The sequence below is a fragment of the Haliotis asinina genome, chromosome 7 (genome assembly GCF_037392515.1).
Source record: "Haliotis asinina isolate JCU_RB_2024 chromosome 7, JCU_Hal_asi_v2, whole genome shotgun sequence".
Lineage (NCBI taxonomy): Eukaryota > Metazoa > Mollusca > Gastropoda > Lepetellida > Haliotidae > Haliotis > Haliotis asinina.
This window is the reverse complement of record NC_090286.1, coordinates 8,583,377-8,601,775: the sequence shown is the minus strand read 5'-3', so window position 1 is coordinate 8,601,775 and position 18,399 is coordinate 8,583,377. Positions and strand designations below refer to the sequence as shown.

The 18,399-nt window shown below is 39.5% G+C and overlaps 1 protein-coding gene across 1 annotated transcript; it reads left to right on the top strand.

The window, feature by feature from the left end:
* The first annotated feature begins 11,813 nt into the window (after positions 1-11,813).
* LOC137290773 (uncharacterized) lies at positions 11,814-17,116 on the top strand. Its single transcript, XM_067821888.1, has 6 exons — positions 11,814-11,911; positions 12,386-12,433; positions 13,223-13,312; positions 14,590-14,612; positions 15,607-15,680; positions 16,713-17,116. The coding sequence occupies exons 1-6, from the start codon at positions 11,875-11,877 to the stop codon at positions 16,765-16,767; spliced, it is 327 nt and encodes a 108-aa protein (XP_067677989.1). The 5' UTR covers positions 11,814-11,874; the 3' UTR covers positions 16,768-17,116.
* The last annotated feature ends 1,283 nt before the right edge of the window (positions 17,117-18,399 follow it).

Here is an 18,399-nt window from a genome sequence, read left to right as displayed (position 1 = left end):
ACGCTTCAATTATTGATATGTAGCTTCAAATGATCATCCACATTGTAAGTGAGTGAGTGAGTTAATATTTAACGTCACACCGTCAATATTTCAGCCATATCGTGACGTGAACATAACACGTAAATGGAATCTATTTGTAATATAAAAAAAATGTCGACAAAGGACTGTTAAAACACTAGAATATCACAGACATGAATATAAAACCAGCATGAAAAACTAAAACATTGTAATTAAAGAAGACAATACATTATAAAACACGGGCTATAGATCGCCAACAACAGAAGGTAGATCACCATACTAGGGACCATGGGGACTTACAGTACCTTTGCTACCTGCGTGGACCTTAGTTGGATTTACACCATCCCTTCAGCTGCTTGCGAGTGTATGAAATGCTAGCCAAACTTAAAAGACAAGAATACTATGATTAAAAACCTGGTAGACTTAAATTAACATCGAATGTTTTGGGACTTACGTACCCTCTCAGGAGGACAATAATTATACAATACTTCAACCCCCTTTGAGGGTACAGCCACTAACAATCTCAGTTACTAATCTAAACTGCCAATACTAAAAATATCTATTTACAATTCATTCAACAAATCCAATTCTTTTAAAAATGCAATAATTAAACGAGAACTGATATTAGTAAAAAGGTCCTTCATATTACATGATTTAAAATAGGTATCCCTTGTGATGGAATACTCAACGCAATCAAGTAAGACATGCTTGACCGTGATTCTTTCATCACAAGGGATACAAAATGGAGGGTCTTCACCTTTCAATAGGTATTTATGCGTATATCTGGTGTGACCAATACGACATCGTCTCATAATGACCTCTTCAAATCTGGATTGACAGCCCAAGTAGGAATAACCAATATAGGGTTTTATTTCATGTAATGTATTGATGCCTACCTGTGTGTCCCACGTCTTCTGCATCAGACCACGGATATAAGATCTAATGTTAGCTTTATAATCAGTGTATGGAATAAGAAGTGGTGTCACAGATTTGTTGAGTGCTGCTTTGGCAGCAAGATCGGCCATTGCGTTACCGGAAATGCTTACGTGGCTTGGTAACCAACAGAAGACGAAGTCTTGGCCAGTAGCAAGATTATTATACAATTCAATAATTTCAATTAAAAGTGGATGTTTACAAGAAATATTTTTAAAAGCCTAAAGGCAAGAAAGAGAGTCTGAATAGATTATAAACTGTTTATGTTTAGGGTGTCTTTGAATATATTTGAGAGCCGTTAGTATGGCGTTAGCCTCAGCGGTAAAAATAGAACTGTTGTCTGGTAATCTAGAAGATATTGTTCTGGATACAATGACAGTGGCACTAGCCAGTGCGCCACCGTCCTTGGACCCATCTTTAAATAAGGATTTATAGTTGCTATATTTATGTTTTAGTTAATTATATTCTTGTTTGTATTGTAATTCATTTGTTTCTGATTTCTTAAATGTGGTCAATGTTAGGTCCACTTGGGGCCTGACCAACTGCCAAGGAGGAGAAGAAAGAAGACGGGAGGGAGCTATATTTTCCAGCTCAATGCCGGCAGCAGAAAGAAATGGTTTAATTCTGGGTCCTAGAGGCGGGACAAGAGAAGACTTTTTGTTGTATAAATCCTCATAAAGGGGATTGAAACCAGTTATATGCAGGGTTAGATTCATTAGAGTATAATTTAGTAATGTACTGTAAAGCCAACTTTATACGGCGCTGCTCAAGAGATGGTTCATCAGCCTCAACATAGAGACTGTCAATAGGTGAAGTTCTAAAAGACCCAAGACAAAGTAATAGACTTTGATGATGGACAGAATCTAATAGTTTTAAGTTGCTTTTGCAGGCTCCACCATAGACGATGGAGCCATAATCAAGTTTAGAACGCACGGGTGATCGATAGAGATGGAGAAGGGTAGCTTGATCCCATCCCCATTTAGAATTTGAAACCACTTTCAACAAGTCAAGTGCTTTCAGGCATTTAGTTTTAAGGGATTTAATATGCGGTAAAACGTTAAGTGTGAATCAAAGATTAGACCCATGAACTTAGCTTCCTTAACAACTTTAATTGGCGTCCCATCAAGAGATATATAGTTCAGGGTCTTTATGTGGTTTATATGTACGACAAAAATGTATGCAGTTAGTTTTCGATTTAGAAAATTTAAAGCCGTTTTCAAGACACCATTTATTAATCTTGTTTAAACACAACTGCAGTTGCCGTTCAATGGTATGCATCCATCAATTGAATCGCTTAAAACTTTTGATAAACTGTTTTTCTTTATACTAAAAAGTGTGACTGAAAAAATACTGCCTTGTGGAACACCCTGATCCTGACTGTAATGATCAGACAGGGTAGAACCCACGCGGACTTGAAATTGTGTGTTATTTAAAAATTTGGCTATGAATTCAGGCAAACGACCTCGCAAAGCGAAATCATGTAAATCTCTCAGAATGCCATATTTCCAGATTGTGTCATATGCCTTCTCAAGATCAAAAAAGATAGACACGGCATGTTGTTTATTAATCAGCATTTTTCACAAATGATTCTAAACGCACTAAGTGATCGACTGTAGTTCTGTTTTTACGGAAACCACATTGTATATCTGTTATAAGGTTATTTGTTTCCAAGTACCAAACTAGTCGATTATTTATCATGCGTTCCATGGTCTTGCAAACACAGCTAGTTAATGAAATCGGACGATAATTGGATGGATCCGTATGATCACGTCCAGGTTTAGGTATTGGTACTGCTATAGCATCACGCCATGAAGAGGGAAATTTCCCGGAAGTCATAATATCATGGTAAGTGCTTCAGGGGTTGATAATTTATGTTATCAGTTCCTGTAGCAGTGTCATGAGCTTGATCGAGAGCAGTATGGAGTTCATGAATAGAAAATGTTTCATTATAATCTTCCCCATTATCTGAATTGAAATTAATAGTTCTCTTTTCTTGTTGTTTTTGATACTGCTGGAATTTAGGTGTATAATTAGAAGAGGAAGAGTGTTTAGCGAGGGTTTCACCCAGTTTATTAGCAATATCTGATTTATCAGTAAGTAATTGTTCTCCATGTTTAAGATGGTGGACAGTAGATTTACCTTTAATTTTCTGGACCATGTTCCATACCTTGGACATGGGTGTCCGAGAATTTATTTTGGACACATAATTTTGCCAAGATAGGCGTTTATTCTGTTTAAACGCACGCCGCGCTTTAGCATTTACACTTTTGAATTTATTTACATTATGCAACATAGGATGGCGACGGAAATAATGTTCTGCTATTTTCCTTGCTTTCCTAGCTTGTTTGCATTCATCACTGAACCATGGTTTCCGGATATGTGGAACTACGGAGGACTTTGGTATACACTCATCAGCTATGTAATTCAGTTCATCAGAAAAACATTTGATAGCATCAGGAACATCAATAAAAAGTTCAGGTTTAAGTTTGTCAAGACACAATTTTTCATATAAATGCCAGTTAGCTTTTTGTAAAATTCCATCTTGATGATGGAGGAACATCAGATGGGATTACAGATTTCAATATAGTAGGGAAATGGTCACTTCCACAAAGATCATCGTGGACTGACCATTCAAATTCATTTAGTACGTTGGAGTCAGTTATTGACAAATCAAGAGCTGGATATGTTCCTGTACCAGGATGTAAATACGTGTCTGTACCATCACTGAATATACATAAATCCTTAATTAAAATAAACTCCTCTAGAATTTTACCTTTTGTGTTTGTTGTCGCACTCCCCCACAGTGGGTTGTAGCCATTCAAATCACCCACGAGTGCACATGGTTTTGGTAGTTCATCATAGAGAGATTGAAGATCAGCTAGAAGGAGAGTCGATGATGGTGGCATGTACAATGAACACAGAGTAAGTGTAATGTTCAAAGTTAGGCGCACTGCAACTGCTTGGAGATTTGTTTTGAGCATCACAGGGCTGTCTTACAAGAATGGAGGATCCACCAGTGGCTTTATCACCTGGGGGAGAATAACAATGATATGTGTTGAACTGACGTAAGTTTATAGAATCTGTTTGTCTCAGATACGTTTCTTGTAAACAGATCGCAGATGGTTGAATATCCTGGTCTAGTAGATTAAGTTCATGAATGTTATTTTTAAGGCCTCTGCAGTTCCACTGTACAATGGTTGAAGAAACTATTTTTTCGGAGGATTTATTGGGGACCTACCCCTTGCCTTTCTAGAGGGCGACAAGCTATGTGCCCTGTAGGGGATGTTTTCGGACACAGTCATGTCCTCCAACGATCCAAATTTGTTGAACAGCTGGATTTTATTTGTTGAACCTTTCGAGGCTCTGCCACTTTGACATTTTTGTGAAGATACATTTCTTGATTTCACTGGGTGCTTTGCAATGTCTTTGACATTTGGTTCAGAATCAAATTTAGAATGTGAGTGGGATTTAGATGCCTTAGATATAGATGCATCCTGAATACGTGATGACTCTGGAAGTACTTCCGCAGTCTGAGTGGATATTTCAGGTGACAGAATCTGAGGGGAATCGGTATTTATAAATGTCCAGTTAGTCTGACAATTTATAGACATTTTGGTTATTTTGGCTGTATCAGATGGTGATCGAGATATGGAAGCATACGTTTCTGTGAGTTCAGATTTTTGCACTTGTTCTTTGGCTTCAGCAAAACTTATGTCTTGTGTAAATTTTATTTTGTTGATTTCCATTTACTGTTTCCAAATGGGACACTCCTTTGAGAAAGATGAGTGATTTCCTTCACAATTGGTACATTTTTTTAAAGTGTTGGTGCAGTCATCCGTCGTGTGAGTTTTCTCACTACAGTGAGCACATGTAACAGATGATTTACATGTACTGACACCATGGCCGTATCATTTGCCTTTAAAGCATCTTAAAGGATTAGGAATGTAAGTATCTACAAATATATGTTACAGTATCCAGCCTTTATTGATTTTGGAGCAATCGGACACGAAAAGGAAAACAGGTATGTGTTTGTATGGTTTCATTATTTCTACGAGTTTTGAATCGCTTAACATAAGTGACTCCTTGATCCTTCATTTCTGACACGATATCGAATTCTGTCATGTCAGCAAACACGTGATCACGGTCTCGCACTATTCCTTTACTGGTGTTCAAGGTTCTGTGTGCTGAGACCAACACAGGAATGTTCACAAACGATTCAATCGCCATCAGGTTCGTGGCTTGCTGCCGTTTACTGCATTCAACAAGTAAAGCACCTGAACGCAAGCATCTGATGTTTTTTAACTTCACCTGCAATTCCTTGTATTCCCTTAGATACCTCAAAAGGGTTCAGTTTCAATGTTCAGTGTCTTATCCAGAGTCTCAATTACGATAAAGCGCGGCCAGTAGTCAATTGATTTAGTGGATCTGTGTTCAGTATTTTCAGAATCAGTGTCAAGTGGACGTTTTGTCTTTTTGGTATGGGTTTGGTATTCCATGGTTAGTATTTATTGGTTCATCATCCGGGCTCTGCACCCACCACGGAGTATCACAAGGACAATGCTAAAAACATGCGGATCTCCAGCTTGCAGCACCAAGGATACCCGGATGATATACTCCAGCAGAAAAATTAAAGTTTAATCATTCCACCAGATTGGCCCATGAGCCACCGCCTTCTGGGGATACGACTCTAGGCAAAAACATGAAAGTGTACATTTGGAATTACAAAGGTCCAAAAATTCGCCAAGACTCACAAGGATGTAATTTTCAATTTTTTAACAATACAGAATGTAACACTCAGGGCTTGGCGTGACCAGCCGATTGGTTGAACCGGGCCCATTCAACAACCCGTCTAGGTGAAGTAAGGGTCGAAGGGGTCTGTTGAACAAAGGGAACGCGGTCACAGGTCCCCAGTGCCCTCAACCCCCAGACTCGCGTCCTCCACCGACACAGGGATGCAACCCACGGCAAACGGGTTGGTGGACCAAATATACCCCCGGGTCCACAACGGGGGTGTTGGCGAGCTCTTGGCGTTACCCAGCACCCACCACGAAGAGGTGGCTCGCCGTGGGTGCCATCCACATCGTAATTATCTACAACTGACGATATATATGATAGGGAAAGCACTTTTCGGTTTTGGTAAACAAAGTAAAACCATCGGGTTCGAGAAATCCCTCAGGTCTTGTACTGTCTAACAAAACCTCGGAAGCGTGTCATTTCCTATACGTCATCTCCAGCTCAAAAGGAACCTTTCTTACAAAGCCTAGAATTATATCTGCATCATTTACAACGACAAAAACAATATCCTTAATGAAAACTGTTCGATGTCACCCAAGTGAAACTTTCGGTGGATTTTCCCTTACCAAAAAGGCTTTGACTATGAGGTCCTGTCAGGACACTTGTTAGGAATATGTTGCCGATACTCAGTTTAATATTCAGTGTCGTCAACGCTGTTTAATATTCAGTGTCGTCAACGCCGTTTATATTCAATGTCGTCAACGCTGTTTAATATTCAGTGTCGTCAACGCCGTTTATATTCAATGTCGTCAACGCTGTTTAATATTCAGTGTCGTCAATGCAGTTTATATTCAATGTCGTCAATGTTGTTAATATTCAGTGTCGTCAGCGCTGTTTATATTCAGTGTCGTCAACACTGTTTAATTATCAGTGTCGTCAACGTTGTTCATATTAAGTGTCGTCAGCGCTGTTTAATATTCAGTGTCGTCAACACTGTTTAATATTCAGTGTCGTCAACGCCGTTTATATTCAGTGTCTTCAACGCTGTTTGATATTCAGTGTCGTCAACACTGTTTAATATTCAGTGTCGTCAACGTTGTTAATATTCAGTGTCGTCAGCGCTGTTTATATTCAGTGTCGTCAACACTGTTTAATATTCAGTGTCGTCACCGCTGTTTTTTAATATTCAGTGTCGTCAACGTTGTTTAATATTCAGTGTCAATGCTGTTGACAGGAGACATGGGACCAGTATAAAGTTGATCAATCGTTCATAGTTTGGGTTCACTATTAAGGTCAAGGTCACCGAAATCACAAATGCTCGTGCAGGACACGTAATTCTTTATACGCTTCCATCTTGCTGACATGCTAACACCGATTCCTGTCTCTTGGTGGATCAAGTGCGACATTAGTTATTAGCATGTGGAAAATCTAGACTTTCTTCATAGCTGAACAGTAGGGACTAGACGGGAGATGCTGCTGTCCATGAACTGATTACCAAAAGGGAAGCAGAGCGCCTTCAGTAAGAGAGTACGTCTACGTCAAAATATGCACTTATTATTTCCCCGCATGGCATTATACGTTATAGGGCTTAAACTACGGGGGTATGTATTGGTGAAAATAAAACACCCTGGGTCCAACAAGCCTACACTGATATTCATATACATATAAAGAAGGATATGTATACGGATATCAGTGTAGGCTTGTTGGACCCGGGATGTTTTATTTTCAGCAATACAAGCTCCTGTGGCTTAAACAAGGAGGTTGCCTCGAAGAGGGAAATCAATGTGAAACTGCGCCGTAAAATCTCGGTGAGCGTACATTCATGTTGACACACAGAGGACCCAGGATGCTTAGTTTCAGCAATACAAGCCCCTGTGTGTCCAACAATCTGCCGTATGCAATAACAAACGACATTCAGAAAGGTGAACCTTGCCTCAGGTGATTGCAATGCTTTAATTTACCAGCTGTCCATCAGAACCTGGTACTATCTGCAGGCTTTAAAATCTACAGGCCCTGAATGAAATCTGCAAGCCTAATTTGTTATGGTTAAACCAATAAACACAAAGTAGACTACATCGTACACAGTTTGAAACTGATTCTACAAAATCAAGAGAAGGCTGTTGCACACAGGGGAGTTTTTATTTATTTGTTTGACTGGTGTTGACACTCCTACGCCCAAGCGCTGAAATACCAGGAAGTAAAATTGTAAATTATCATAACATGGTTAATCGTGGATGATCCGAACGTTACTAAGGAAAAAATGGGAAACATCCCAGTCGAAAAATAATTGACATATAATTTACTGACGGCTATAAGGGCTTGCACACATTTGAAACCGCCGGCCCGATACAATAGCAACCGGCGCTGGGCCTCTGGGCCTCCGGGCCGGCGGTTGTTTCGAACGCTGCCTGCCTCGTGATGTTTCAACGTTGACCATACCAAATGTTTTTCATATATATCATCAAAAAAATTGTATGTCATCAAAAAATCTCTGTTTTCTTAATTCACAAACTTACAAGTCTGTGAATAAGGTGTTGGTTAATTAAATTACAAGTCTATGAATACAATGTTGCTTAATTAATTTCCATGTGAATAATTCCAAACATTTATAATATTCCGGTTTCTTTTGGAATTCAGTATACATCTGACAGAACTAGACTCTGGCTTGCCAAGATCAGCTCTTGGAGTGAGTGAGTAAGTCTATAGTTTTCTGCCGCATTTCGCAATATTCCAGCAATACCACGGCTGGAGACACCAGAGACAGCTCTTGGTGTATCTACATTTCAATACACTATAAGGATAACGCTATTTTTCAGGGCATTATCATTTTTATGATATATATTATGATTATTATTTGCAGAAGCTCGAGGTCTTTCATTAACTACCCGACGTATTGTACTTGTGTATGTGTGCAGACTTGGACCGCGTTTCATAGCGCTAATTTAAGGCTATCGTATCTTCCACACGTTACCATGGAGTTACGACAGTCATGGCGCTAAGATCGCTTTGTAAAACAAGGCCGATGTTATTTGGGGAAAAACACAATGTCGATGCCAAGCAAAACAAATCGGGTTTCATATATGCTTTAAGTACTGGACCAAAGTGGGTGAAAAAAACAAATCGGGCCTTCGCAACCACACCTCCGCCTCTGCAGAGGTTGTAACTTATGTCTCCATGCATGCTGATGATTTCTTGAGTTTATTAGAGTTTATTTGAGTTTATTTGAGTTTATTTAGAATATATACAACAACCTCTTTTAAAACCCAAACTGAGACGGCAAGCCTCAGATATTTGTAACTTTATCAACTCGGGTTGATATGAGTGATATCAGTGGACACCTGGGTGAGATTCTCTATTTATTTGGGACAACATTGTGTCTTGCTTGTGTTAGCTCAAACGATATCCTGGGAGATATTATTGTGACAGTAGATGTTGTACAATGCTCTGACAATGTTATGACATCACTGCACTGCAAGTCTAGTGGTAGCACCCTGGTCAGAGATGTACATATTTCCTTGAAAACTAATCAAGTTTGATTTTAATGTAAAATATACTACCGACAGAAAATAAGGGAACCAAGAAATTGAATGTAGATGACTTTGACTGTGACAGGGTCCGTTATCGTGGCGTATCTCCCAAACGCAACATCCAATGACAATGGAATTTCGCATAATGCATGCCCAGCACGTGCTACACGTGCATACAGAAGTTAACTCCTGTAAATGTACTGGAGAAGTCGCAATCACTAATGCAATAGAGATTGACACTTACTGACAGAAATGCCTCCGAGGCAGTATCTCGGTGAAGCAACAAAATGGAGAATTGTGGGGATGATAGAGTGGGGGGAGGACATCATTATGTGAAGTTGCCAGGCAGATGTGTAAATCAAAAAGTGTAATTTCGCGCCTGTGGGATAAGTACCGTCAAACGGGTGGGGTTGCAACGAGACCTGGGCGTGGTAGACCAAAATCAACGACACCACGAAAGGATCGTCTCATTACGTTAATTGCTCTACGCGATAGGTTTAAATCGGCCCCTGCCATCTAAGTCCCCAGACCTGTCCCCAATTGAACATCTCTGGGACGTTCTTGGTCGAAGGGTGTACGCCAGGGACCCAGGACCCGCCAACCTGGCCCAGGTTGGTGCAGCTCTCCAAGAGGAATGGCGGGCAATACCACGGGCAACCATCCGGAAATTGATTAACAGCATGCCATCAAGGTGCCGTGAATGTGTTGCCCAACATGGTGGACACACCAGATATTGAACTTGACGCCTAAAATTGATTTAGTGGATATTTAAAGCAGTTTCAAATTCGCTATTATTTCATTAGTTCCCTTATTTCTTGTCGGTAGTATAGTATCTCCCGCTAGTGTCAACTGGTGCAAATTATATCAACACTCGTTGATTATATGAGTTATATCAACACTTTTTCCAAGTAAAGAACAGATTATAGTACTTTGACTTTGTTTGAGTCCCTTCCGAACTCTCTTTACGTATGTGTTGTATGTTTACAATTTTTTAGTGTTGCTAAATGTTCAGGACTATCTTAATCATCATCTTCGACTTGACAGTCCGCAGGTATGATTACACGATGCCATTTAGTAAGTGGTCGAATGCAAGATGTCATATCTGGGATTTCACTTTCTTAGTAAAGTACAGATTCTAGTACTTTTATTTGGTTGATTCCCATCCGGGATTCGAACCCGCACCCTTCGAGTCAGGCACCTAATCGCCAGCACACAATGTCAGGCGCCTAGCCCGCTCAGCCACCGCGACTTCCACAAAATTGACAGTGGGACAACTGGTAGTCTACACTACGTACTTTGTGTACCCCTCTGATACGTGTGAATTGGCACGGCTCCCATGGCCGAAAGCTATGATTACACGATTCCATTTAGAAAGTGGTCAAATGCAACATATGTCATATTTGGGATTTCACTTTCTAAGTAGTTCCTGAGCGGGTTAGGCGGTTGACTTTGTGTGCTGGCGATTACTGAGTAGGTGCCTGACTCTGAGGGTGCGAGTTCGAATGCCGGATGGGACTCAGCCAAAAAAGTTCTAGAATCTGTACTTTACTAAGAAAGTGAAATCCCAAATATGACATATGTTGAGTCTGCAGGTATGGTGGAAATATTGTGTGTGGAGGGTTACATTAGGTATGAGTAGTAAGCAGCTAAGTGGCCGTATAACGTCACAAAACACAAAACGGGCGCGTAGCAAGCCATTTTCCTCGTGTTAGCCTAAGCTAGCTTTATATTTACAGATTTAGATAGCAATGATGTTGAGCCCAAGTTTCAGAGCAAAGCTCATGTGTAAGCCTGAGCTTTTTTATAATGGTAGCAAAATAGTCATCTGTTTGTTTGTTTGTTTGTTTGTTTGTTTGTTTGTTTGTTTGTTTCTTCATTGTTTAATGTCGCACTCAGAAATACTCAGCTATAATGGCGGAGGTCTGTAAATAATGAAGTCAGGATCAGACAATCCAGTGATCAACAGCATCAGAATAGATTTATGCAACTGTTATACCATAGCATGTGTCAGCCAAGTCGGCCAGCCGGACCATGCACCTGATCCCGCTAGTCGACTCTATTGACAAGCATGAATCAACGAAGACAAAATCTAACTCGGATGTTGTGATATAAGTAATGGTAGTATTTTCACAAATGCCTTTTTAAACGTCGGATAATTGCATAGTTGAATGGTCAGCTATATGACACAACTCAGGTGGGTGGAACGTGTGAATGTAAGTAGACGTTTTCGATTAAGTATTTACGAAGATTTGGAAAAAAACCCTACTGAAATCAAAGATACATCTTTATGTATGTTTTTCTATATATTCTCTATGGTCTAGGGTGAGTCAGACGCGTAGAAAAGGATCAGGTAGCCATTCAAAATAGTTTATCATAATATTAACGTAAAAATATTTATTTAAACATTATATCATATGGAGATGTGACTATAAGAACTGCTCAGCCGTGAAATCATATTAACAGTGAGCAGGACTTGTCTTTTCGTAGTGCGCACATTCTATCGACAGGGGGCGCTGATACCACATTTCAAAATGTGATTGACTTGAATACTTCACGTAAACAGCTTCCTGTGAGAACCTGTTATTTATAATACCAAGGGAAATAACTCAAATTCCTTCCTTTCAGACTCCATTGAACAAATTCGCTGGCATCAAAGCTTACCATGGGTGTAGAGAAAGTAGTTATCCAACCTGGCGATGGTATGGTTGATTTGGACAAATATTAACCTAAAGAGATATGTTCAGACTGTTTTCACACAGGCATTCACCGGTAGTTACATACTTAGCGAAAAACCAAGGTGCCATGGCCATGCGGCATTGGTGATTTCTTTATATCCTGTTCCCGCGTTGACTCGAAATAGATCGAATTTTATTTATGCGATCTTTCTCGTTTTTATGCATGTCAAGTAAATTGTAATCAAAGCCTCCGAGATCACGCAGAGTGATGTTTCTCAGTTTATGGGCTAGTTTCCCCAGCCAGAGTTGACATTTAATGAGCGTTCAGTTATACTGTACGAGCTAACTAAAGACGTGACTAGCACAATGGAAACGTTTAATAGGCGTTATAAGCAAACTGGCATGTTTTAATCCGTGGACGTAAGATGCTTAGAAGTATCTGTGTAAATGGACAGTCAAGTTTCTGTTAAATCTCAACTTATCCGGTTTTTTTTACAGGCGCCAACTATCCTAAAAAAGGTGATAAGGTCACTATGCATTATACTGGTGAGTTGAATTGCCTAGTATTCAGTTATGTCCTAAGTACCATTGATATATGCTAAAATTATTAACAAAGCCTAACATGAATGCTCACAAAAACCAAGAGCACCCCCCACCCCCCACTAAATCTGCGGAAGAAAGTTATGGTGCAATGGAAAGAACTCTTTTCCCCTTCCTTCATGATACACATGGTGACTGGGTGTGCGAGACAGTCACTATACACATGGTGACTTTGTGAGGTGAGACATCGTCCTTCAATACACACATGATGACTTGGTGGTGTGAGACTCCTTTCAAAATACATATGGTGACTTGGTGTGAGACACTGTCCTTCGGTATACACATGGTGACTTGGTGGTGTGAGACACCGTCCTCCAATATACACATGGTGACTTGGTGGTGTGAGACACCGTCCTCCAATATACACTGTGACTTGGTGGTGTGAGACACCGTCCTCCAATATACACATGGTGACTTGGTGGTGTGAGACACATTCCTTCAGTATACAATTTTGACTTTGTTGTGTAGGACACAATCCTTCAATATCCATATGGTGACTTTGTGATTTGAGACACTGTCCTTCAATATACACATGGTGACTTGGTGGTGTGAGACACATTCCTTCAGTATACAATTTTGACTTTGTTGTGTAGGACACATTCCTTCAATATCCATATGGTGACTTTGTGATTTAAGACACCGTTCTTCAATATACACATGGTGACTTGGTGGTGTGAAATTTGTCATTAGATATGTTGTATGATAGGGTAACACTGATGCATGTTTATTTGTCAGGAACTTTAACGAATGGCCAGAAGTTTGACTCTTCACGAGATCGAGGCAAGCCTTTTCAATGCAATATCGGTGTAGGACAAGTTATAAGAGGTAAGTAGTTTTAAACATTGGCCCAAAATTTCTATTGGAATATATGGCAAGACAGGTATTATTATTGCAGTATATTGAGAGGTAAAGTTTAGCAATGAATGGCACAGATTTTAAATACAGAGGTTTTTTTCTCACTCGATAATTGTACCAAACTCATGTAGATGATCCATTTGTACCGACACTTAAGATCAGGAGTTTCTCATCTGCCAAGTGCTGTTGTTTAAAATAGCCATCAGACTGTCGAGGTTTGGGGTGGAATAGGTCTTCAGCAACCCATGCTTGGTGACTAAGCTTGTCGTATGAGGAGACGAACAGGATCAGGTGGTCAGGCTTGCTGACTTGGTTGACACGTCATTGCTCATCCTGTTGATCACTTGATTGTCTGGTCCGGACTCTCTTATTTACAGACAACCACCATAAAGCTGGAATATTGCTGAGTGCCACATAAAACTAAAATCACTCCCTCTCTCGAAATAGCCAGTGTACTGTGACTGTAACAAATCAACAAGATAGTAAGAGGTGTAACAACACAGTCTGACAGTAACATGGTTGCAGCAGTTTGTATCATCATACTTTATGATTTACCTTGTCTCTCATTTTACTGGTTGTGTCAGAACCCAGGTTCATTTATTTTATAATTTCAATCAGTGAAAAATGGTAAATTACGGAGAAACCAAAATTTGGGGATTTTATGCTGATTATACTAATCTTTGACAATCTAAAAATAATGGAGAATTTGTATCAACTTGAAAAAATTGTTATTAACGTTTTTGACAACAAATAACTAGGTAATTTTGCATATACTTTGATGCAGGAGTGAACAAACCAGGGATTTATGGGATGCAAGTTCCTGTGTCCCACATGCATTAAAACTTTCAATGGACGCAACAAAATTTAATAGCGTGTCCATAGGGACGCAGGAAACATCCGAATACTTTTCGTAAAATGTCGATCAAGTGAATAGTTATCTCAGAGTTTGTTTCTGAGTGGGTAGTGGTATCATTTCAAATGTAATAACTGTACCATTGCCATCAATGTGATGATCATGATACACAATACAATAACAAGAACTGAATTGCAATGATACAAAATAGTGGAAGGAATAATGGTTAAGTGTGTGGGACCCCCTTTTTGTAGTCCAGGACTCCTGAAAATTAGTAGTATGAATCCCAGGGTCCTTCAAATACAGGACTGAAGAAACATTTTTGTGTAAATTGTCTTGTATCATGAGCCTTTAAACAATGGTTTACTCAGAACGTGGTATTTGTTTGTTTCAGGCTGGGATGAGGCAGTTGTACAGGTATGTGGAAACACGGATCTGTGTTCTTGATATGCAGAACATTTGTGCATTATATGGGCAACTGATCACAGTGACCCAGTTACTAAGAGCTGTATTTTTCAGATGTGTAGAAAATATTGATTTGAAAACTCAGTTGAGTAACTACCCAGAGCATTCACCCAAAGTAACATTTGCAGCTTGTTCGATGTCGTGTTCCTGCGACCTGTGAAGATCTGTGTTAGAATTGATCTTCAATAACCCATGTCTGTCTTACGAGGTGACTGACAGGATCAGATGGTCAGGCTTGCTGATTTGGTGGACATGTCACCAATTCCCATTTGTGTAGATAAATGCTTATACTGTTGATCACTTGATTGTCTGATCCAAACTTGATTATTTCAAGGCCACCTCCACATAGCTGCAATGTTGCTGAGTGCAGCGTAAAACTAAACTCTCACTCATGTTTCTATGGTAACTAGATTCACAAAGAATCCCATGGGAGATAAGATACACGATGAGAACCAGTGTTCAACCAAATCTGCTTTCTTGAACTGATGTAATGTGTCTCATACAACTAGAGGTGTGATGATAAAGAAATTTCATGATATGATAGCATTGATACGTATTGCAATAGTTTGGAATTACACGATACACATCACCACAAGTTATCTTCAGTTATTTTCTTTAAAAAAGTAGATTTTGGTAGTAAGTGACTGTAAATCGTGACATAACTGTTAGTTTCTAGTGAAAATCAACAAAATTAACCCATTCAACACCCATGCTTGCCATAAAAAGGAACTATGCTTGTCTTAAGAGACGACTAACGGATCGGGTGGTCAGATTCGCTGACCTGGTTGACAGCGTCATCAGTCCCCAATTGCACAGATCGATGCTCATGTTCTTGATCACTGGTTTGTCTGGTCCAGACTCAATAATTTACAGACCGCAGCCACATAGCTTGAACATTGCTGAGTGCGGAATAAAACTAAACTCACTCACTCAATTCCTGTTTCAGATGACTGTAGGTGAGAAGGCTAGACTGACCATTAGTCCAGACTATGGATATGGAGCTGCTGGTGCTGCCGGAGTATATCCTTTACTAAATGGTATGCGCTGTTGGGGTTCTGGGTTAGAATTGGTCTTCAGCAACCCCTGCTTGTCACAAGAGGCGATTAACAGGATCGTGTGGTCAGGCTTGCTGACTTGGTTGACATGTTATCGTATCCCAAATTTATAGATTGATACTAATGATGTTGATCACTGAATTGTCTGCTCGAGACTCGATTTGCAGAAGCGAGGCCTTAAACAGTGATTGTGTTAAGGCAGAAACCTGCATTTTTCAGGCAAAAACAAAATAAAATACACAAACATTCTTTAGCGAGTATGTTTTGGATGCATAGATTTTGATGTGCTTAAATATAAAGAATACATTAAAACAGCCACATATGAAAAAAAAAAGAAGAAATTTTGAAATGTTTCTGGATTGTAATGAACATTTCACACGCAAATGATTTGAACTACTAATTTATAATTTTATTTCTGCACGCACTCTCACAAAACCTACACTGCTTAAACAAATCACACTTTTCATATGGATTTTGTGGTTCTTCTCTGTGACCTAGTGTCAAGTGGATCTTTGCACCCTGGAGGGATAATTGCTTGTGTTAGTCATAAGGTTGTCTGATCTTGATTTTATGCAGGCTGGTATTGTATGGCTGAAATACTGCCAAGTGCCAAGTTAAGGAACAAAACAGAACACATCAGCTGGATTGCATACACAGATATAACATCGCAGAAAATGCTTCCTTATAAGCTCTTCTGATATTTGAGACATTCTTTAAGCACAATGATTCTGAATCTAAGGAAAACACAATTTGCATTAAAGTCAGTTTGATGGTATAAGTTTCTGTGTACAGTGCACATCACATATCACATGAAGTTCAGGGTTCATTGCTGAGACGATTTTAAAGGTGCAGTGTTTGCCAGTTTGATTAATGTTGAAAAGGTTTAAGTGCTAGTCTGGTGCTAAAATGAAACACAAGTGACCTTCAAGCTGTTAGCATTGATCAGTACACATTTTGATGTTTAATACTATTAATTTCTTCTCCTTGACCATGCCACTATCCCACCTAATGCTACTCTGATATTCGACGTGGAGCTGATTCGGATTAACTAGGTCCAGCCGCGTGGATAAGATAACCACTGGAACCAGTATCTACATATTCAGCGTCTTGGTGTCGTCATCATCTCCATCAGAAATGGATTGTCAGTGTTGTCACCATAGTAACCCAAGCATCATTTCTACAGCCTTTTTCATGTACCTTTTAACAGCTGGATGGCAGAGTCTCAATGTTTCTTTATAGCATATTCCGATTCCCTTAATAGTAATGGATATCAGTTTGTGATGTCTTATGGACTGCTTCATTTTCTGTGAAAGTGATGGAAGAAATTAACTGCACTCTGCAGTAGTCTGGCTGTACTGTCTTACACTTTCCTTTCTCAATAAAAGTCCTGAATGAAATCGATATGTGCCTTTCTTATCCAGTGAAAATCCTTGCTCACAATGTCAGTCTAAGTAAACTTATCCTCAGTACTTTTTGTTACACTCCACCACTGAGTCCAACAAAACCTTATGGGAGGTCATGTCAGGTAACCTTTGAGATTGACCAATGAGAACACAGCTTACCAAATTGCGAAAGTGGACATTCGCACATACCTTTTGAACTTTTTATCTCGAAATGGTTCGTACCCGAACGATTCCGAATGCTATTTAGTGTACGATCCCTTCCGGGTGATGCACACGGTGCACGTTACAACCATGACAATGGTGAGTAAACAGTCCCTGAAAATAGTGTTTTTGGCAATATTCAAGGATGTCGTCTTGTGGAAATATTGGCTAATGGTAACCATGTCAACAGAACCCCCAAAGTGTATATACAGCCTTGTCAAATAACTGTTATATACAGATTTGTGTTTGTCGAGAGATCAGTGACAGTAACTTGAATATTTTGAAAGTCCCTCCGATCCCTAAATAGTAGCCGTTGTTTGATTGGTTAAATCTATTTAACCGCCTCACGTTTGATTGGACGGTTATAAGTAGCTCAAAGGTTACCTGACGCGACCTTCTACTAGGTTTCATTAGACTCAGTGGTGGAGTGTGACAAAATACACTGAGACGAAGTTTACTTAGACTGTCACAATGTAGACAACTGAGAATTTGTTGTTGACCTTCCCTGATTGCTGGACACTTTGCTTAGTTGTGTCTTTTGTCTCTTGGGGTTCATTTTGAGTACGATGAATAATTTGGTAACTTGAAATGGGGATAAGTGTACCAAACAGAGACGCACAGTCCTGAAATCCAAGAGGATCTGAATCTGACGTTTTATGATCAATCATAATATGTAATACTGTTCTGCTATTACTCTTCACACAGAGGAGTGACAAAAGGCTGGTGGAACAGCGCTGACACACACTTGCAACTCCACCCCTACCAGCGCTGGTAAGGAAATGGTCACCCCTTGGTGTAATGAAAATAGAACAAAGTTATATGACTGTTTCTTACATAACGTTTACTGTGATAATCATAAAAGATCAGATTTCAGATCCTGTTAAGTACAGTGGTTTCAGGACCATGTGTTCATTTGGTTTGTGCACTTATTCCTATTTTGAGTTATTTAATCTCATTTGAATGCAAATGGATTGTATACATCACTCAACTTTTTCTCTTACACAAACAATACAAAATTCCACTTTGATTAAATACATTTAATGGACGAGATGCAAGATTGTTAAATGGCGTAATTTACTG